Source organism: Eptesicus fuscus, chromosome 18 (assembly GCF_027574615.1).
Source record: "Eptesicus fuscus isolate TK198812 chromosome 18, DD_ASM_mEF_20220401, whole genome shotgun sequence".
Classification (NCBI taxonomy): domain Eukaryota; kingdom Metazoa; phylum Chordata; class Mammalia; order Chiroptera; family Vespertilionidae; genus Eptesicus; species Eptesicus fuscus.
Window position 1 is genome coordinate 15,999,650 of NC_072490.1, and position 23,529 is coordinate 16,023,178.

The 23,529-nt window shown below is 35.0% G+C and overlaps 1 protein-coding gene across 8 annotated transcripts in view; it reads right to left on the minus strand.

Annotated features, from left to right (window-relative positions):
• The window catches only part of CMC1 (C-X9-C motif containing 1), a 76,167-nt gene that overhangs the window by 20,891 nt on the left and 31,747 nt on the right, over positions 1 to 23,529 (minus strand). For 3 of the 8 annotated variants that reach the window (XM_054708143.1, XM_054708142.1, XM_054708144.1), the window contains exons 3-5: positions 6,272 to 6,362; positions 3,659 to 3,775; positions 1,005 to 1,098 (exon numbers count right to left, since the gene is read on the minus strand). In XM_054708143.1, coding sequence (XP_054564118.1) covers positions 1,005 to 1,098; positions 3,659 to 3,775; positions 6,272 to 6,362 — 302 coding nt within the window. Of the gene's footprint in view, positions 1 to 373; positions 1,099 to 3,520; positions 3,776 to 6,271; positions 6,363 to 23,529 lie in introns of those variants that run through there. The other 5 variants (XM_054708145.1, XM_054708146.1, XM_028130252.2 and 2 more) reach the window with 4 other exon arrangements.

Genomic DNA, 23,529 nt, shown 5'->3' on the forward strand with positions numbered 1-23,529 from the left:
AAGAATGGAATTGAAAGTTTTTAGATATGGTTTTACAAAGCATGTGAAATGTCTAAATAGCTGTTCATTAAAAATAGAGGAGGCCATTAATATAAGTTGCTTTAAGTTACATAAAGGAGCAAATGGCAATGTGAATAGTTGTTTCCTGTTGATAAATATATGAAAAATATAAATAGTGGAATAATAGTATGTAGGTTTTTCCATCTCTATATGCTATTGTGTTTCAAAGTTTAAGATAATTTTAATCACAATGTTTTTGATAAAGTTTAGAATTGCAATTTGAATTTTAAGACTTGAAGTAACCTGACCATAGAAGCCAACTTTATTCCAGTACATCTCAAGTCCTAATTAAAAAGTGATGAAATAGTTGAAAGCTTATGTGGTGTGTGAGTAACTATTATAATCCTATACATCAACCAGTTAGAAGTAGAGCATCAGAAAGGTTTCAGTCTAATCTGTCCCTTCAGGGTCCATAATGAAAATCTAAAGGTATAACTGTATAAATTAATTTTCTTCAAAGGGTCTACAGTACACTCACTTGTTATGTAGAGCAGATTATAAATTATTAGATTTTGGTTTGAAATGTAATGTGTTACTTATTGAGTGATTTCTAATTAATTGATTTAAGGATTTTAATTATAGAAACCAAATTCTGTGCCATATCGATACAGTATATAAAATGTCCTCAAACTTTATTATTCTAAGTGGCCTATCATTTATAAACAAGGAAATAACAAGGATTGCTTCACATGGAAACTTATTTAAATTCTTTCAGGGCTGCAGTATTAAGAATATTAGTAATAAAATGTATTACTTGATTTCATACATCCTTTGCCTGAGATAAAGTGTTTCATGTGGGAAACCTTTTTAATAGACAGTTTCAAACATCCACCTTAAACTCAAAAGAATATCTCAGATCTCGTCTATATTATCTGAATAGCATACATACATAAACAATGTTCACTGTTCACCATATATTTTTGTCTTTCTATTATCTTACTCACTTATTCAGGCTTGTCTGTGATTAATGGAATTGGTGTCAGATGCTGGAATTTATTCTGACCAATGAACACAGCTGACTCAAGGGAGCAGAATCTCCTGCCAAGTAACAGAACAAAACACAATATGCATAAAACAAATACAAGACTCCAGGCTTTAGCTGAAGGAAGCAACTACCTATGTAATATGAAAGCAGCAGAAACTATTTCTCATGTTGCTGCATAGGCTGTATATTACATCTAATCTCTAATGTAGCTGACTGGTTTGCCTTTTTTAAAACCAAGATTCAAAATTTTACTATGTAAAGAAAATAAGTCGTATGAGATAATGGCTTGATTAATGTTTTGAACAATGCAAAGAAATTATTTTTATTTGAAGTGGAGGTGAAATTTGTCAGTTATATATTCCAAGGTCTGGTACTAAATGTTTATTGTTAATCTTAATTCATATAACAGACATTTGTCTTGTTAAACTAACTTCTTTTGAGTGGAGAAAATGCTTTTCCATCTAAACAAAAGGGTAGCTATCAAAACAGAAAGTCAGTGGTTGATGTTCTTGGCAGTTTAAAGTGCTAAATAAATGTTGTGTAAGATTACTTAAGAAAGATTAACCAAAAATTATTTGTACCCAGCCTTAAGTTTTGTTAATGTATACTTAAATTTTTAAATGTATACTTTATCATCTCTGTTTTAGGTAAGATTCAAAAAGAAATGAGAGAATGGCCCATCTTAGCTTATAAACTTGCTCCAAAGGGCTTCTTCCCCTGAAAATTTCTTAATCTTCAGATTTTTATAACAATATCCCAATTCTGTATATCCATACCAATGAAGAGAACACAGCTAACAATAGCCACTCATCCCTTCCTCTTGATCCCCTATTAGCTAAAACAAAATTTACAACTTCTCTAAAAGAAAACTGAGGTTCTGTCAAAATGGAACCTAATTCATAAGCAGAGCAGGGACACCTATGTGAAACATTAGAAAACCAAAATAGGGGGAAATTCAGATCTTAGAAAGAACTGAAGGACTGAATCATGTGAAAACAAAGGAATGATCATATCCAGACAGCCTACTTCGGGAAGGTAGATCTTATAGGACGGAAAATCTGGATTGTCACAACAAAATAACACCAAGAGGCACGAATGAGCAAGCAAGACAAGAACTGAGGCAGATGTCTAGTTGTAGATGTAGACTTGAGTGTGCATAAGCATGGATAGTCTAAAAGCTATGATGAATAGTTTAGTTTTTGACATAATAAAGAAGGATGAATTTCTATATCTAGCACGTAGGGGGAAAGTAGCACCTATAAGTGTATTTTCCATATAAAATTGAAGTTGGCCCCTCTGATTCTAATCAAAATTATAAAATAGCCACAAATTCTATATTTCACTAGCTTTTTAAAGTAAATGTTCTGCCTTTTCTTTTTCTAATTAAAAACAAAAGCTAGTCCTGTGCTTTAGGAAATGTACCAATACAAAGGCCAACCCTATGCTATGTGACTTCTAGGTTTCTATATTTGTTTTGCTTTTTTCTGCTCTAGTAATCTCCCTCCTTTTGATCTGTGGCCTGGGAAAATGTGGTTTTAAATAAGAGTAAAATAGTTCTTTGAGTGACTCAAGAAAAGTGTGGAACTTGAACTATTGGTTCTTTAGAGTCCTCTTTGCTATTTGCTTTAAGTTCTTTAAAAATGTCAGATCTATTTCAGTGGGGTTGGGGACAAAGTTAAATCTTGTCCTTGTAGGTAGTCATTTCTATTTGGGATTTTAATGAGAACTGTAAATATATATAAAATGTACTTACCTGGAAAGTGGTTGCAATAGCTGTAGTAAAGTTAATAGTTCATGGGGGGAGGGGGGAGGGCAACTTTTAATATAAAAGCTCAACCTGAGTCCATATTATTGCATTGGGACAGAAAAATTTTACATTAACACCTGAAACCATTACTATGTTATAAAATGGTCATTTAGGTTTATAAAGACCTTTTTAAAAAGATTAAAGTATTTTCAGTAGCCAGATTAACAGGTCAAGGAGTACAGTGATACATTTAGAAAAATTTCCATCAAAGATGTTAAAAATTAATTTTTACATACTTATCTACCATCTATATTTCCAAATAAGCCTTTAGTAATCATAACAATAACTAGCCATTAAAGAGCATTTACCATGTCCAAGGCTCTATGTACTTACTTACACTACCCAATCCTCACAGTAACTGTATGAGACTTATTTCCAGTTGTATAGCTAGTAAGTGGAGAACAAGGAAGGATCCTGTTTCATAATCACTCTGCTGAACTTCCTAGTTACTAACACCTTTGACGGTTGTCCATTCCTGTTTTCCTTTAGTTACGTCAGGCCCCATGATTGGCCTTCACTCTACACTGATAGAGAGTAAGATAAGATCTATATGGAACCCTAAAAATTAGAACTACAGTTGTAGAAAATTTTTTTGAAAAATCCATAATGACCAGGCAAACTATATCCCATTTCACTATTCAATCTCATTTAATAAACCTAACTTTATATTTAAAAAAAAAACTTTATTTCAGATAAAATTAATATTTCCATAATTTAGGATAAGCAGACACACTTCCTTGAGTCCATTATTTTAGGTAATTGTGATTTCCATGAATAGAGTTAGTATCATTTGAGTATTTGCCTACATGCTTGTTGGAAGCTTCTGTAGCCTTTTCTTGGTAGGAATTCCAGTTTTTCTGAATTCTTCCCTTTCCTTCAGGTATTCCATTTTACATTCTTCATAAAAGGCAGGATCAGTATAGCTATAAGAAAGAAATGATTATCTTTTAAAGTGAATCACTCTGCAAGTATTTAGTATAGGCTTCCTTGAATAACATTCAGATATCCAGTTCATCAGGCACGAACATTAGAAGTAGATTTTAACAGCTGAAACTAAAATAATATTGAATGTCAATTGCAACTGAAATTTTAAAAAAAATTTTTCAAAAGAAGATTTTTAGTAATGGTCATAAATTCACTGTAAACATTACTCCACCAAACTAATTAAAGACCAGAAAAATAAAAAGACCTAATGGTAACGACACTATCCCAGGATATAATGAGAAGCACACTGCTTAACCTCAAGGAGCCCATGGTGTTACAGAACAGATAGGTAAAGAGTGAATTATAATTAAGTACACAAAGTGCTGTGGTAGAGGTATGGCCCAGTGCACCATGGAAAGATGGGGAAGAAATGGGGAAGGGGGAGATGTCAAAGGGAAATGCTTAAGCTGCAGTTTGAAGGCCCACCAGAAATCCCTATAGAAGGCACATGTGCAAAGGCACAGAGATGAGGAAAAACTAGGATGCATAAAGAACTGTAGGTAGCCCTAGTTGGTTTGGCTCAGTGGGTAGAGCGTCGGCCTGCGGATTGAAGGGTCCCAGGTTCGATTCCCAGTCAGGGCACATGTCCAGGTTGCGGGCTCGATCCTCACTAGGGGGTATGCGGGAGGCAGCGGATCAATGATTCTCTCTCATCATTGATGTTTCTCTCTCTCCCTCTCCCTTCCTCTCTGAAATACAAAAAAATAAAAAATAAAAAGAACTGTAGGTAACTTGGAACCACTATGGCAGATTATGCACATAGGAGAAAGGGCCGGAGATGTAGCTAGAAAGGGCAAGAAGCAAATCATGATGGTCCACTTATGCCATAGTAAGAAGTTAAAAATCTATCCTGAAGACGATGGGACACTATTAGGAGAGCAACTGTAAGGTCAGCTTTGTGTCTTAGATGAATCTGACAGCATGCAGCACATAGGCTAAAAGGGGGTAGCAAAGTTAGAAGCAGGATATCCAATAAACTATTATAATGACCCAGACAAGAAATGATGAGGGCCTAGGCCAAAGGAGAAGCAGCAGTGATGAAAAGGATGAAATGGATCTGGGGGAAGATTTGGGAAATGAATCAATAGGAAATAACCGATTAGAGTTAGGAGACAAGAAAGATACTAGACAACTGTACTAGTATAATTCACAAAGACACATAATGCAGAGTAAAAGCAGCTGAGTTCAGTTTTGTGCCTGAAGAAAGAAGCATAGAAATGTCACAGTCAATAGGAAGTAACTGAATCTATGAGTGCAAACAGCTTTCTCAGATTTAAGAATGAGGAGAGAAATAGGGAAGCAAATTTAAGGAATAGGTTAAGGGGGGGGGGGAGGCAAAGAAATAGCTAGAGACGTTAGGAAACAGGAAGCCAGATAGAAGAGCATTTTATGAGATTTTCAGAGAGGTCAAGTAAAAGAAAGGACTGAAAACAGATTCAATTTGGCTACCATGAACCCACTAGAACCTTTAGGAAGAGCAGCTTCAATAGAGTGAGGACAGAAGTCCGATGACAGTTTATTGAATTCATGAAGATGAGACAGGCAGAAACAAGAGCACAAACAATGCTTCAAGATGTCACTACGAAAAGATGAGAGAGCAGAGTGGTTACATCCATTGTAGGGAATGTCAATAGTAACTAAGGCAGAGCACTTTCTTACTCAAAGATGAAAAATACTATTTCTTAACTATAAACCCATCTATAATATATCCTATAGATCAACCTCTTCGTGAAAAGAAATTGGTTAAATCACATGAAAAACATGCTTTTCACAATGGAATACTACGCTGCTATAAAAAAGAAGGAACTTTTACCATTTGCCACAGCATGGATGAAACTGGAGAGCATTATGCTAAGCGAAATAAGCCAGTCTGAGAAAGATATGTATCACATGGTCTCACTCATATGTGGGATAGAATGATCAACATAAATGGATGAATAAAAATGGATCCAGAGATAAGGCGGCACTGAGCAGACCGTCCAACCTTGGGGAGAAGGCAGGGAAGGGGGGGCTAGAGATCAACCAAAGGTCTTGTATGCATGCATATTAGCATGACCAATGGACACAGACACTGGGACAGTGGGGGCTTGCCCTCGGGGGTGGGAGTGGCAGGGGGGAGGGGGTTAATCGGGGAAAAAAGGAGATATATAATACTTAAAACAATAAAAAAAAAGAAAAACATGCTTTTGTTTACTGACCTTATATATTTAATCAGATACAATGCTGACCCACATAACTTAGACACTTTATAAATATGTTGCTTTATTTTCAGAATAATGTTTAACAAATTGAAATTTTAGACTAGCTAAAAATATGATGGATTGGGGGGGGTACAGAATATATTACATTGAATGAGTTAAATAATACACTCTTACCTACTACGTATATTCCATACACATACACACAGAGGCACAAACACTGAGATAACTACTTACTAAGCGGTTAGACATTCTTTTAATGCAGAATTTTCTTTCCGGCATTTTACTACCATAAGGATTCCAGATTCCTTGCAACATTTGGTAAAATCTGAAATAAAACATTTGGAAAGAAAAAAAATAATTTGTAATTATATCCACACAATTTCTGACAGATATAATTTAACATCTATTACCTAGTCTGTGTTTGGCACACAGCACATGCTCTGCCAAAGACATGTACAAGAATGAAAGGCAGAATGAAATAAGTGTCACTTACTTTGTGGAAATAAAGAGATTTGAAAGGAGGGAGAGAGGACAACCTCTAAGATAGAGTGAGGAGACAGATGGGATGTAGAGAAATATGATTTCTAACAGAGAAAAAGCTTTTTCTAGAAGAAATGAGTAAGAAGAACAAAAGAGGAGCTATTTCCACCCAGCCGTCATGGCTCAGTGGTTGAGCTTCAACCTATGAATGGTCATGGTTCAATTCCCAGTGAGGGCTAGATCCTCAGTGTGGGAGGTGCAGGAGGCAGCTGATCAACAATTCTCGCTCATTATTGATGTTTCTACATCTCTCTCTCCCTTTCCTTTTCTCTCTGAAATCAATAAAAATATATTTAAAAATAAATATGTTAAATAAATAAAAGAGGAGCTGTTTCTAGACATGGGCATCTGGTGTCCAGCCTCTGCATGTCTTCTCTTGATGGCATAAAGGCACGCCCTTTCTTGTTTTTTTAATCCTCACCCAAGGATGTGGTTTATTGATTTTTAGAGAGCAAAGGGGAGAGAGGGAGAGAAACCTTAAATTATATCATCCTCCCAAAGAATTAACTAGGTAAAATTAACTTTTTCTGACTATCTTTTATAACTCATAATACACAGTTATCAAGATTTCCTTCTTTTCTTGAGCTGTGTATTACCCATTTAGTTACTAAGGAATATAATTTATAATTATTTTAAAGCAAGCAGGTAATTTCAGGAGACTCCATGAAAACACATAATATGTCACAAAAATATTTTTTAAACCACAAGCAAACTGGAAATGATTGAGATTTGTTAAATGCATAAAAACTCATTAGAGGGACTTTGCTGGGACAAGAGCCTTACAACAGAGATATCAGTATGTACCTGCAGCATCACAGAATACTTTGAAGGATATGTGGTAGAATAGGAACAAAGGCAATAGATACAGGTAATGACTTTAATGCAAAAATTTAGTGCATCTAATCACGTTAAATTATGGGTGACATGTAATACTCCACTTCAAATACAGGATTAGCTTCTTTTAGTTCTTTGTTCACTAGTCTCAGCAGTCCCAACAACTGCTCTCTGATTCCTGAACCTACTCAGCTACCTTTTTTATTCCAACTACGAAATGTTCTCTATCCTCTCTGTGCAAATGAGCTAGATACCAGGCCAAATCAGACCGAGGGATCATTTTTTTGTGTGCTTTGACTAAGGACTTCCTACAACTCAAAAATGCAAAGCAAATTTGTAATCAGCTCATTATCAGTAGAAACCATGGCTATCAGAAACTTTCACTCTGGAATGTCATTAGCATGCCTACACAAGTTAATTTTTCTACCTATAGTATAATAAAATCTACCTTCCTAGAAGCAAGAATTATCCCAAATAAAAATTAAGACATGAGCAATACTCAAAGGGAATATGTGCATCAAGTTAACCCAGAAGTGACTAAATCTTGCCAAGGGCTTCTTGAAGAAAACTGCCATGGTGACAGTGGTGATGAACCATGGGCTGATCTCCCTGCACCACCTCCCCTTCCTGGAACCTCAGAGACATACTCCGGACCAGTTCACTCAGTTAATGTCTATAAGAAAGACTCTGCCTAATGAAATTTTATAGTTGACCAATCCTAGTCCTTTTCTGGAAAACACAAACACAATGGCTATTATCAAAAGTCCACTTTCTGAATTTAGCAAACACAATATTTTTACACTGAGAAATTCACAACAGAATGCTTAGGCATTTATTATTTTAAGACTTCTTTCCCTAATATAAATAGAAATGCCCTTAGTAGGGAATTAATGCGAGATAGCATTTATGTGTTCTGATCACAATAAAGGCACATTTCTATGTATTTTCACACTTGTCCAAATCTCTTCAGGAATAACTGTGACTGGCCTAAAGCCTCAAGCTGTTTGTAGGGTTTTTGTCACTTGTTTAGCAACAAGATTTTAATGAGGGTCTTTCTTTCATACCACATTAGCATACATTCATATAATAATGATGTTGCTAATACTGCCAACTGATTTCTAAAATGGTATTCTGAAACAAATCCAATTAAAATTGCTTCTTTCAATATTATGTTAAATGTTAAAGAGCTCTAACACCTCTATATAATTTAATTACCATTAAACACTCTACTAGTAAAAATAAAATTTCATTCACTTAAGTAAACCTTAAGGTAATGCAAATGAATATCAATAAATAGTGAGGGTAGAGAGATTATTAAAAGTTATTCTAAACTTTAAAGAAAAGTCATTAAATATAGAATTCAAGAATTTCTTCCTTAAAAAAAATCAAGAACATGAGAGAGTATCTTTCTTTTGTAAACCCTCATTTCTCTGAAAACAAAACAAAACACAATGCCATATAAGAAACTATTGGTAAAAATATGTTTTAGGTATAATAAAATTTAGGTCAAGTATATTCATAAAAAACAGAAAGAAAGTCTTCTCCTAACTTTAGTCTAAGGTAATGGGCAAAATAATCACACCGTAATTATGTACAAATAGCCTATATAATTTCCAGTTTCTGTAGGAAAAAAACTTTGGGGGAACCTCTGTATAAAAGCAGTAAGAGAAATAAGTCATTTAGAATTGTTTTTAATTCATTTACTTTATGGAACTTTTATTATATTTTAATATTTCAATAAACCCCAAACATTATTTGCAAAATAATTGAGTCATCCAGTTACAGCTAAAGCATTCAATGAGAGATGACACTTTGAAAACATACCAAAGTAAAAGAAATAATCCCCAATGTCTCGTCTATGACTAGAAACCACTCCATTTATATCTCCACTAACCTACAATTTTTTAGAAATCCTAAGCTTATAAATTATTACAGAACCCCTTTAGACACAGCATTACTTGTAACTTTCTATTTCATTAGTACTTTTATTTCATTAATGAGTAAAATAGTTATAAAGTACCTATTTTTCCAGCTGTATTATAAAAAAATATATAATTTAGAATTTTAACATACAAGCTATGTGTAATATTTCTGTAACTATACCATCATCTTAATGGTTTCACCTTAAAATCTAGAACTTCAATTTTATCTAAATGAAAAAGATTTATGGAGGTCTTGCTTATTAATTACATGTAGTAAGACAGATTATAAAATCGCCTTAAGTTCATAATGTATCATTAACTTTACAACTGGAAATCTTAAGCATAAAACCATTTGCTTTTACAGAACTGGATAAGAACAAAAACAGATATACTTTAAACATGGTAAGATCTTTTGACCAGTTATTAAATCAGAAGAGGTTTTAAAAATGTGGAGCTGAAAATGATACAATTTGGGGAGGGATTATGTAGGTGGCAACTTTTAGTAAGATTTTCTTTCAGACAAAGGTGTCTGGAGTGTTAAATCTGTAATATAAATTTAAGTCTAAAACTAATTTTTCCCAGGAAAAGCTATCTTTTAAGTAAAGACTTCTGTTGTGAGCAGTCTAATGCCAGGTCCCTGTAGACCATGCCTAAGTGCTGTGCTGATCTCAGTAATCATCCTCCCTTCTGGAAGCTGTGAAGTAAAAAGTGCCTGCAGACAACAGGAGGTCACCCTTGGTTCTGAGCACACCAACCCCAAGTGCAGTAATGAAGGCCTGAGGCAAGGCAGAGAGAGACCATGAAGACAGTAGTTTGTCTTCCAAGGCCACAAGGCCACCAAGCACATTACTCTGTATAACTGACAGCATGAACAATGTCATGAAGTTCTTGTGAAAGATTTTGTAAACAGTTCTGACTCTACTGTACTTCCATTTATACAGTCTATATATATAAAAGGATAATATGCTAAGTGTCCGTCTGGGTAATGACGTCACGTAGTAGCGCCCAGCTTCCTCTCCCTAGCGACTAGCCTCCTTGCAATCTTCAGCCCAGGAACATGACTTGCTTTATAGCCAGGTGGGAACATTTTACACTTTAACCAAATGTCTGTGAAGCGTTTTCCTGTGCCTCATCTCATTTGATCCTCACAGAAGTCCTGGAGTAGGTAGATAGGAGACTCGGTGGAATCCTATTTTCTTTTCATTAGCCAAAAAACGGAGATTTAGAAAGCTTAGAAACTTGACCTGACTGAAAAGAAGAAATGGTGGACCTTGAAAATGACTTCATGTTTTCTCACTGCGCAGAATATAGTCAAACACTGCTGCAGTTAAATATTTTACCCTTCATTCTCCCTGCATGATCTACAATAATAATCTGCTTCGTACTGATATTCACTGCTGCATTGCTGACAATTATCTGAAAAAAAAGTTGGGGTGCTTCACTGGGCTGGAAAAAGTTTAGCTAAATCAGAAAGCAGGTCCAATTAAGTAAGTTTATTCTACACTGAGTGGCCAGATTATTATGATCTCTGAATTCATAATAATCTGGCCACTTGGTGTATATCCTATATAATAAAAGGCTAATATGCAAATTGTCCCCTCAACCAGGAGTTCGACAAGCAGGCAGGCCGGCCAACCGCCCATGTCCCCTGCCCCTGGTCAAGCTGGCCAGACCCCACCCATGCATGAATTCATGCAGTGGGCCTCTAATACACACACACACACACACACACACATACACACACACACACACACTGAGTGGCCAGATTATTATGCGCTCAGAGATCATCATAATCTGGCCACTCAGTGTGTGTGTGTGTGTGTGTGTGTGTGTGTGTATGTGTATAGATATATATATATATATCTATATATATATAGGCTAAGTTTACTAGTGCAGGTGCGATACATATAAAGCTCTCACTGGCGCCAATTACACGTGTGTTTCGATCTGTCATTGTCAATCGTGAATTTGGTTGACACTTCTATTATAGAGAAAGGGCAAATATTGATATTAAAATATTTCTTCTAATTAATTTCCTTTCAATGTGCATGAATTCGTATACCAGCCCACTAGTAGGAAATAACATTCCTACCTTTTTCCTTCTCCTGGTTCAGAGCCAGTGTGAACACTGTTCCCTTCCTTCACTAAATGTGGTTTCCAGAGTACTGATAAAATCTGGGTTACCCTCCCCATAATCTGCTGGTTTGCCAATTTATATATTTAGCACCTTGCTTTGCTCCATACAAAATTTGAAGTAGCTTGGTAACTCCCCTAAAAAACAGCATTCATAAAGGTTTGATAAGTTCTTGAAATCCAAACACAGTAGGCAGCAAGCCAAATATAAAAATAACAATGGTGCCCTAGCTGGTTTTGCTCAGTGGATAGAACGTCAACCTAAATGGTCCCAGGTTTGATTCTGGCCAAGGGCACATGCCCGGGTTGGGGGCTCCATCCCCAGTTGGGGGCGTGAAGGAGGCAGCCGGTCAATGATTCTCATCATTGATGTTTCAATCTCTCTCTCTCTCTCCCTCTCCCTTCATCTCTTAAATATATAAAAATATATTTAAAAATAATAACAATGGCTACGTCTTTCCGAAACAAAATATATAAATATGCATATATATATAATACAAATCACTTGTAGGGAATCATTAATAGAATAACATGTTACCAGCCATTCCCTATCCTGTCTTCTCTTAGCTGAAGCAAAACAATATTTTTACATAAGTAAAAAATAGCCTTTGACACCATTAAAACCCACTTACCAGCTCTCTTTTTTTTAATCTAACACAATCACCCCACAACCAAAGTACAAACAGTATGCCACAGAATACTACACAGCCACTAAAAAAAGTATACAGATAAGGACGATTTCCAAAGATTTAAACAGGAAAAGCAAAATGCAAAAGAGTCTATTAATAATATGTTGTAATTTCAGTTTAGAATATACACATGTAAGTATGTTTATGTGTGTATGCATGTATCTAGAAAGATAGATTGATGTTTGTGTAAGCAGAAAATGGCTGTGGAAGATGTAAGAAACTGGTTGTCTCGGTGGAGGAAAAGAATTGAAGAGAACAAGAATTGAAGAAGCACATTTGTACTGTGTTTTGGTATGTGTGTTAAACTTACAAAATGGATATTTTTTAAAAGTAGTAACTTTGGTGGAGGAGGTTTGGGGGAGTGGAGTCCAGATGAGAGGAGCTTTGGCTTTATAAATAAAGAAGTCATCTCCGCCCCAGCCGTAGGCAGCTGCCTAGGTTGCCTTGTACCTAGGTAAGTGTTACACTGCTGGGAGAACAGCAGCCGGAAGCTGGCTGGCATCCTGGGTCTGGTTCCTACCAACTCTGTTGTTACCTATACCAGGATGCCCGCATAATTTAAAAAAGAAGTCATCTCCTTCCATTTTTTCCCTAAACAAATTATTTCCCCTAAATTGCTGATAAGCAACAAAACGGAGGCAGGGAGATACAGGGCGAAAGGGGGACAGAGAGGGAGAGAGGAAGGGAGGGAGGGAGTGATTGAGAGAGAGAGAGAGAGAGAGAGAGAGAGAGAGAGAGAGAGAGAGAGAGAGAGAGAGAGAGAAGGAAATCCCTCTACATCTCACTAAGAACACCCCACCCTCCTCATCACACTCTAGGGGTATTTCTGCATATATGGCTTAATTTCATTAAATGCTGATTGCTATAAAATACAAATCTGGACATTTCTTTTCACAGAATATACAATTACAGAGATCCTACTCTCTCTATATACCCAGGCCAAGTGAAAAACACTCTTCCAAGATGAAATGATACCATAAAAGTCACACTATTGGCTTTCTTTTCATTTAACATGGTCACACCAACTGCCAAAACGAAAGAAATCTGACAATGATAACATGGACTACCTTGCTAATAAGTCCAAATTCTCAGCTTTTAAGAGCAAAAAAGAGAATAAAAGGCATGTTACGCTAAATTTAATTAGACATTTAATAAGTGTAGTATCCCTAGTTAACAAGGCAAATCGATCCTTTCAGTTCTGGCTGCAGTTTATTTAAAGACTTTACAATTTTACTACTTAGAAGCAAGTCCTATGGAGGTGTCATCTCACCATTTATATTTTCACAACACTTATGATATTGCTATCACACTCTTAAAATAAATGAAAAGCCCATGCCACATTTCAGACCAATATAATGCTACAGACTCTATTTTTATTTCTGGAAATAAACACTAAAATAGTTCTGTATTGCTCACTTTATTCTTACAATGTTGAACATTAAAAAAATAAAACTAACTTTTTTTCAAGTACCAGGTACACTTGGAAAACAGAAGTTTTAATCACTTGGTTTTAAAATTAAGCACCAGAAAATATATCATTGTAAAATTCTGACAACAACAACATTATTATGCTTTTAATTTTGTATTAAATTATGATTTATTAGCTTGCTACTTTAGAGATTAGTCTATGTATAGAATGAATTTAGTGGTGCAAATAATGAGACAAAGAAGGTAGAAGGATGAACATGAAAAGATTATTTTACATTGCAGTGCATGAGCTATTTGATAATTCCAACATAGTACAAAAGAAAGCCTCTCTCTAGATTGATCATGGTTCAGTTAACATCACTGAATATCTAATACCTCCAACTCAATTAATTCTCACTTGATTAAGATCAGACTGATATTCAAACTAAATCATCTCTCCAGTCAAGTAGAAATCAATATTTCTGATTTTACTTTTAAATTACAATAGAAAATAAAATGCACACATCTTCAATATGCCAAGAGTAGCTTTCCCATTCTAGTCTACCATGGCATGGATAACACAGTTGATTAAAGAATTATTCTAATTTGAGCACCAATATGTAGCAGAATCTGATTAATTTGAACACAGAGATGGAATAAAGTAATTAAATATATCTTATACAGGGCAAATAGAATATTGACATAAAATAAACTTGACTTCTTTAAAACAAACCTCACTATTTATCAGCTCAACTAGTTAGGAATGTGGTTTTATCAAAGATTGATTACTCTCAGAGAAGAGTATTATTTCAGGCACAAATATTTATAAGGTGGGCAAAGAACGGTTCTTTTTAACTCATACTCTTTCCACCACTGCCACCTCCAAAAAGCAGGAACATACCTAAAACAACCAAATTATTTCTATAGACTTTTTCAGAAAAAGGAGGTCATACTAACCCACCCTTGCTAATCAGGGTAAAACGTGGTGAATCCTAAAATAACAAAATGCTTTCATATTTGTAACTCTTACTACTAAAGAGAACATGAAATAGATTTTCCTCATTTCCTTCCTTAATTCCCTTCTAATTAAAGATGGAGAAGAGTAAAGCTAAATTATTTGTAGTATTAGTTGAGTAGCAAGTATTATTTTACTTGCTAGTAAACTCAATAATTCAGTGAAAATAACAAAAATTTTAAATATTATATAAAATTTTCAAATATATTTAAGAAAGCAAAATCACAGCTAAATGTACTATTAAAATTGAAAATAATACAACTTAGAGTACTTAGTGTGTGTCCAACAGTGAGCACTATATATATTATGTATATATTATATGTAAAATACTTTATATATAAAGGTATAACTTATATATAAAATATATGAAATATATATTTATCATATATGACTTTTAAACCTCACAAAGTAGGTTACTACTATGCACTAAATAATTCATAGTATTACTCAGATGTGCCTTTCCTGGTGTCTTAGATATACCACTTTACAGAAAAGAATATGAGGAAACAAGAATTACACAACTTAATTTGGAAATACAGATTTCCAAAATTTATATCTGATGATAAACTGCCTAGAAGTTAGTTATAAACCATAAGTAAGGCATGAAAAAGAAAACTTGCTAAAGTATGTAACTGTCCAAGGACTTGTAACCTCTGAGGCTGTGGCCACCTATGCAACTTGGAAGGTGGGCCATTTACATGTGAGACATACAAGGATATTCTTTACTTGCATGAAAGACTCCATCCTATTTTTCTTTGAACCATGCAGAAATCTTGGTTTTATTTTCTTTCTTATGACTGAAGTATATCTTTGGAAAAGTATTTCTCTTATACATTATAAAGGGTGGGGCAAGAGTAGGTTATAGTGAGTATGCAAATAGGTTTATTCTTGTATTATTATTTATTAATTATTGTATTATTTTCCATACAACTTTAAACCTACCTTTGCCCCACCTTGTATATATGTTTCTCTAATATGTACATTATAAATTTATACATGCATATTATATAAATGACAGTGAAAGCAAAGACTAAGAACCAGTGTGCATGCCCCATGTTTGAAGGTGCAGCTGTTACTTTATTCCAGATCATTGTTTGCTTTGCAGAAATGAATTTATATATTTTTAAAGCTGGAATTTCTGTTTTATGTAAAATCTTACAATTTTAAATAGTTTAGCTAACTTTGTTTACTAAGACACTGCACAGAGGAAAACCAAAATATGTCTGCACAATGGCTCTGAGCTGAAGGCTGATTCTGGTGTCATTAGCTTGAAAGGCTTTCTTGAACACTTCAAGTCTGAGATAATTATGCACATGTGGTTATCCCATCAAAAATGTCCATCACTCAACTTGTCAACTACTCAAGCAGAAGTCTCATAATAATTCTAAACAGCATCTTAGCCTAGAAGCAGAGGAATTAAATGGAAATGTTCCCATCTCTAACTCCCCAAACTCTAATTCCACAGGCCTCATAACTTTCCAGGGCCCTGTGAGGCAGTCAGTCATGATGGATGTTGACATCCTTCAGGAACCTTAAACAGGGAATCAAATGGATCCTCACCCTAACTGGTTTGGCTCAGTGGATAGAGCGTTGGCCTGCGGACTGAAAGATCCCAGGTTCAATTCCAGTCAAAGGCATGTACCTTGGTTGCAGATACATCCCCAGTAGGAGGTGTGCAGGAGGCAGCTGATCGATGATTCTCTCTCATTGATGTTTCTAACTCTCTATCCCTCTCCCTTCCTCTCTGTAAAAAAATCAATAAAATATATATTTTTAAAATGGATCCTTAACTAAAAGTTTAGATTTCCTTCGAGCCCACACTGAATTACTATTTATCAGTTGCCTCTCTTACCTCAAGAAGCACATCAGCCCTCACCCCACTGTTGTCTGTGTCCATTGGTTAGGCTTATATGCATGCATACAAGTCCTTTGGTTAATCTCTCCCCCTTAGTGGGGGTGGAGGGGACAATGGGGAGATAAGGACACATGTAATACCTTAATCAATAAAGAAAATAAATTAAAAAAAGAAGAAGCACATCAGGTAAGAAGAATGTTTTGTTTGAATGGATGCTACTTGACAAAATAAAGGGGTTTCTTTTTCTCCTCTATTAAATTATCAGACATTTAGTAAGCTAACAGTTTGCTGCTCTCAGAGGTCTCCAATGGAGCAGCAAAGCAATGACACACTTAACATTAAATAATACAAAATAAAACAGCAATTACGGGAGCCCTTGCGTTGACTGAAGCATCATTCTGTACACTAAAATGTGGGTTTCATCCCAATCCGGGCGAGTAGGAGAGGCAACCCATCAATGTCTCTCTCACATTGATGTTTCTCTCCCTCTCTCTCTCAAAACAATGAAAATATATCCTTGGGTGAGGGTTAAATAAAAAAAAACCACAGCAATTATGGGAAAATGACAACAAGTGTCACATGGACATGGCAAAAAAAGACTGACTGCCTAAGGAGGTCACATGAAATGACTAAAATAAGAGACTGAAGGAGGAAGAGCTCACTACAGGCTACTAGAAAGGCAGCACAACTGCTTACATAAGACTCTTCCTACATTTGCAAAGATGGATGGAAGAAATCCAAGAAGTGTCAAACAACAATCTTTGCCTTTACCTTCTACTGCACAGTCTATTAATCAACCTGTGAGTACAAATGATGAAATGAATAATTATTTTAAATATTTCTAATAATTCTACATGGTCAGAATGCAGTCTAGTAGCTGTTAATTATATACATTCACAAAGCATTGTGGCAAAGTCTAACAGGTCAGTATCATGGGGCTTGGTCTTAAGAAGCTACTTATAATACACTGCCAAATAAGAATTTCACTTTTATTGTATATTTTATTGCTAACTTTCATTAAAATAACAAAAATTAATTGAAATATATTTAAAACATAAAAATTTTTAAAAGGTTTTTTAATTTTCTATCATGACTGAAGAAAGTAGAAAAAGTGACTGTCACAGTCTTATTTGTTAGATTCCACAAAGAATATTTTTAATTTTAAAACAGAATGTCAACAGGGTTGATTGAAATAAAGAGAAATAAATTAATGCTAAATAATTACTAAGGAAGTTTTGTTTATAGAAATGAATAATTCAGTGTTTTACAAAGTAAATTCAAACAGCAGCTGCTTTGCTGACTTTAAGCTAAAAAGAGCTTTCTCCAAATGTACAAACTTTAAAACTAGAGCATCATCATATTTTTTGTGTAACAGAATTTATTTCCCAGGTCTCATGTTATTAGTATAAAATATTCCAAAGTTACAATAATAATCAACAGCCAGTAAGGAGTCTCATCACTGATTTTTCATGGGAGGTATCTGTCACTTTCTAGTTAATTGAATATATGCATAATTCCTGCCCCGTTAAGTCATAACAGCTGGGGGGAGAAATGAATTAAGATTTCTAACAATCTGTTCCCAACCCACTTGATCCTGGATATTATTCAGATCTCAGAATGGATCTGATGGCTGCCTTTTAACTCCACTGCAGTTCCATTTCTGCCTCCTTAATTACTTGCTCCCATATATCAGGAATGAGCCCTTCCTCCATCAGTAAGAAATGAGCCCAAACTTAAAAAAAACAAACACACTTGAGAGAAATTGCACATGTTACAAATTAAGTTCATTTTCACTAAACAACTGATCCACAGTTTTTGAAAGAATCGGTTTCGTATCACAGCAGCTAATAGATAAACTTGAAAAACAAACGTTGTAAGTACTCGCAAATTAAATCTGAAATAAAACACTTCCAAACAGCCACATAAGACAAAGGGAAAATGGGTTCTATTTAAAATTTTACATTTTAAAATTTTGTGGTTTATCTATTGCCCAATGTAAACTGGGGTCTGCAACTCTTTCGTGGATCACCTACTAATAGCACCTACTCCACCCAGCCTTAGCACCTATAGGAATCACCATTTTCATACCTCAGATCACCAGAGACATTGAGGGGTAAAACAGAACTGGATGAGATTAATAGGATGCAAAAATAACGAAACTACTGCATTTACCTTCTCACAAAATTCCTATTTCTATTAGAGACTTATAGGAAACCACTAAAGGCATAATTAGCATATACAGGTATAAAAGAAGATTGAGATTCAAAACAATCTCAACAATATGGACAACCAAGGCAAAAAAAAATTTAAAGGATAAATTTCTCAGGGATAAATGCAAATTTTTGCTATTAGGTTTTAATTTTTTTTTTCAAATTTTAGAACAGAATGACAGATGAAATCATGTGATCCAACTATGTGAAACATGACAGACCACCTAAACTAATCTCAATCACATGGCAAGAAGATCACAGCATATCTGTGTTCTCCTCTGAGGGCCACTTGTATGTTATAGATGGATCTAGACAAATGAGCAAGTTCCTACAGAAAGGTGATGAGGAGATTGAGAGGTCTAAAAACCACAATGAATATATACCATATTATGTATTAACCATATCTTGGAAATCTACCCAGTGTAGCCTTAAGTAAAATCCTGGAACACATTAAATGTAAGAATTTAGATTTAGGCAGTGGGGAAAGGCATGAACTAAACTGCACACTGCAGAAAGCTTTACCTAGCAACAACTTAAGGTAAAGTTAAGGAAGAAGAAGGAAAATAAATTTCTAGTTTAGGGAAACTAGTCTATATGCTAATAAAACAATTCAGGCAACAGATATTCTCGGTAAAAACTGAAGGGTATTGCAGGCTCATAAACCTTAACTCAATAAGCTAAACAAAAGGAGTCTAACAAGAAAAAAAACTAGCCAACTACAACATTGAGCTTCATATCATAAACTTCCAACAGTAATAGGAAAGAAAAAAGGATTCTAGTAAGGTTCAGCATGGCTAGGCTCCTAGTCCCAATTCCTTCCCATGGAACACTCTGGGGAAAGAAAATGAGTTTAAAACCCTGAGAATTCCCACTAATGGCACTTTTAATTCTTGAGAGAAGCAGATTGAGGGCACAAATAAGAATTCTAGAGAAAAATCAAAACAAAACCCCTTCGAATAAAAGCCTCTACCCAACTTCAAAGGATAGATACCTCAGCAGGGGCAGAAAAGCCACTAGGGTATGCATTTTTTAGGGTTCCATACTCAATACAGAGGATTAGCCAAAAGTAACCTCACAGGAAAAGAGGAAACATCCTAGAGGCCATTTAACAAAAACAGTGCATTGGCCAGTGTGCTCCTTCTCCCCCAACTTCCAGGCTTCAGAAAAATACATAGAATAACACACTTCAGCCTCCAAACTACAGCCCACCAAGGAGGACAATCATATCAGAGAGGGATGGCAGGAGTGTTAAAGAGAATTCACCCACAATTTTTCAGAGATATAGCGGGACAACTCTGAAAACACATTCTAATTGAAAAGAAAATTCACCTCAAATGTCACATTATATAAGAATTTAATAAAAACATAAATATAAGAAAGCTCGACTTCAATAAATAGTTGATAAAATTGAGTGAGAAGAAGAAAAAAATGCAAGGTGAAGACCAAAACAAATCCATTCAGTGCTAAGTAAATACATTGGAAATATATAAGAAATAGAATAGACACAGCTATATGAGAGACTTTACAAGAATGACTTAACGATAATCATAGTAAATATAGAGAAAATTAAAAAAAAAAAGGGTTAATGCAAACAAGGCAACTATTATGGTAGGCAGCTTCTAGGATGGCCTCAAATGATCCCAGCCTCCTGGTATCCACACGCTTGGGTAAACCATTCCCTTTGAGTGTAAGCTAAACATAGATATTTCCTTCTAGTTCAAGAATATGAAAATGTGGATGGCATCTCACTGCCATGATTAGGTTACAAAAGACCGTAACTTACGTCTGGTTAGCAGATGCTCTCTATTGCCTTCCCATTTTTCATGCTTTGATGAAGAAAACTGCCACATGTGGGAGAGACTCATCTGGTAAGAAATGGAGGGTGGCCTCTGGCTAACAGTCAGCAAGGAACTGAGACTGTCAGTACCACATCCTCTGGGAAACTGAATGCTGCCAACAAGCACTGAGTGATCTTGGAAGCAGATCCTTCCCCAGTCGAGAGTTCAGATAAGACTGCAGACCCTGAGCCAACACCTTAACTCAGTGGTCGGCAAACTGTGGCTCGAGAGCCACGGTTTGCCGCTCTGTTGACTAATGAGTTTGCCGACCACTGCCTTAGGGAAAAATACTTAAAAAACACTTTAATAATGTACTAATGTCTTTAACCTGAAGTCAAAACTTCTGGGTAAGGGTAATGCCTTACACAGTGATCGGCAAACTCATTAGTCAACAGAGCTGCAGTTTGCTGACTACTGCCTTAACTGAAGTCTTGTGAGAGACTAAAGAAGTGGACTCAGCTTCGTCATATTGGATTCCTGACCCACTGAAATGGTAAGGTAATAAATGTGTGCTGTTTATAGCCACTAAATTTTGGGGTAATTTGTTATGGAGCAAATAACATCAAGTGTTAATCCCATTTCAAAGTTCCAAAGATGACTGGTACCTCTAAGAGAATTCAAAAAAGAAAAAGAAAAAAATATTTTAAATGACAATTTAAGAAAAGTTTTGACATAAAGAACTGAATCTGCAAAGCAAAAGGACACAGTATGTTCCAGAAAGAACTGATGAAGAACAAGCAACACCCAAAATATATGCTAGTTAAGTTCCCAAACTGGAGGATAAAGTCTTTTTCTAATATCCAAGCAGGAAAATCAAGTCACATATGGCAGAGTGGTTGCAAGGTAGGACAGGCTTGTCTCAGAATTCCCAGATCAACATTCAGTGTCATAAAAATACTAATGCAATATGTACAAAGTTCTGAAGAAAGGAAAATATGACCTGACAATTTTATACCCACCCTATATGACATACATGTACAAGGCAACAAGCAGTCTTTTCCAAACATGATAGATTATCTAGGATTCTAGAACCCAAAGACTCTTCTTAAATAAACTATTTATTTGACAATAAATCTAGCCAATCAAGGAATGGATCAAAACAAATAGAGGAGAAGATGTAGTAAAAAATGAATTTATGGTTATAGAAAGAATACGTATTAAAAATCTTAACAATGTAAAAATACAACTTACAAAAACTGGGACCTTAAAGACAGGATGTAGAGAAAAAATAATAATATTATCAAGGAGGGAATCAATCATTACTGTTCAAAATTAGAATCTGAAGAATATGTTCCTTACAGTTTATAAATTAAGTGTTTATGATTTTTATTAAAAGAATGATGTTTTCTAAAAACCTAACAATAAAATTCAGGGGCAAGTAAATGAAGAAAGCCTGAAATGCAGTAGCGATCTCACATATTGAAAAAGATTACTGAACTGAAACTACTTAACCACAACAGGTCCATTTAATATTAAGTTTCTAAGATCACTTACTTTCCCCTAAATAAAAGTATTTCCTATAAGGAAATCCCTGTTTTCTATTGTATCAAGTACAGACTTCTTTGCGTGGCCTTCAAGGAGCACCAAAATATGACCCTAAACAGCAACTAGTCTTACACAATTAGACTAATCTGCTCACTGTTCTGTCCCACAAATATCTTACACTATATTCAGCTTTCATGTTTAAACTCCTACTTGAGATATCTTCTAAATAAATAGGTAATTTAGATGCTACAAATTTAAAGGCTCTTTTTTCACCAAAACTTATTACTAAGATAAATAAACTGGTAATCAAATTACAAAATAAACAAATTTTTTAAAGGCTATATAAATCTAATCTAGCTGGAAAGTCTATTTGCTGCATAAAATTCTTCCTAAAATCTTAGAATTTAATTAAAATATTATTTAAGGTTCCCAGAGCAATCACAGAACTTTCTATATTAAAAATGAACTCTAAATTAATATTGCTTTGTAAACAGTATTAGTGTTAACTTAAAAAACTAAAATAGCCCTAACCGGTTTGGCTCAGTGGATAGAGCATTGGCCTGTGGACTCAAGGGTCCCAGGTTCGATTCCGGTCAAGGGCATGTACCTTGGTTGTGGGCACATCCCCAGTGGGGAGGGTGCAGGATGCAGCTGATTGATGTTTCTCTCAATGTTTCTAACTCTCTATCCCTCACCCTTCCTCTCTGTAAAAAGTCAATAAAATATATTTTTTAAAAATTAAAAAAAAAAACTAAAATAACAATTTAAAAATATTAGGTCATATATATTTCATCATAAAAAATTAAAAATGTTTAATTACAAAGAAAATGAAAGAGATATATCTGATTTGAAATATGTTCTTAAACCTGTGATACATCATATTTTTAAAAGGTAATTTTATGTATACAGAATGCTACAGTTTACTAAGTATTTTAATGCTAATTTTTTATTTATTTCAAAAATTAATTTTATAAATAGAATCATCCACAAAAGAGTTGTGAGCACATTAAAAAAAACTAGAAACTATAAAAATGAAAATTATTGCCCAGCCAGTGTGGCTGGGTGGTTGAGTGTCAACCCAATAACAACAAGTTGCCCGGGGACTCTTCCTCCTCCCCACCTGGGAGTCTGTGCTTATTTCTCAATCAACTTCCACCTTTGCTATACCAAAAAAAAAGAAAGAGAGAAGAAAAGAAAAGAAAAGAAAAGAAAAGAAAAGAAAAGAAAAGAAAAGAAAAGAAAAGAAAAGAAAAGAAAAGAAAAGAAAAGAAAAGAAAAGAAAGGAAGGGAAAGGGAAAGGGAAAGGGAAAGGGAAAGGGAAAGGGAAAGGGAAAGGGAAAGGGAAAGGGAAAGGGAAAGGGAAAGGGAAAGGGAAAGGGAAAGGGAAAGGGAAAGGGAAAGGGAAAGGGAAAGGGAAAGGGAAAGGGAAAGGGAAAGGGAAAGGGAAAGGGAAAGGGAAAGGGAAAAGGAAAAGGAAAAGGAAAAGGAAAAGGAAAAGGAAGGAAGGAAGAAAGAAAGAAAGAAAGAAAGAAAGAAAGAAAGAAAGAAAGAAAGAAAGAAAGAA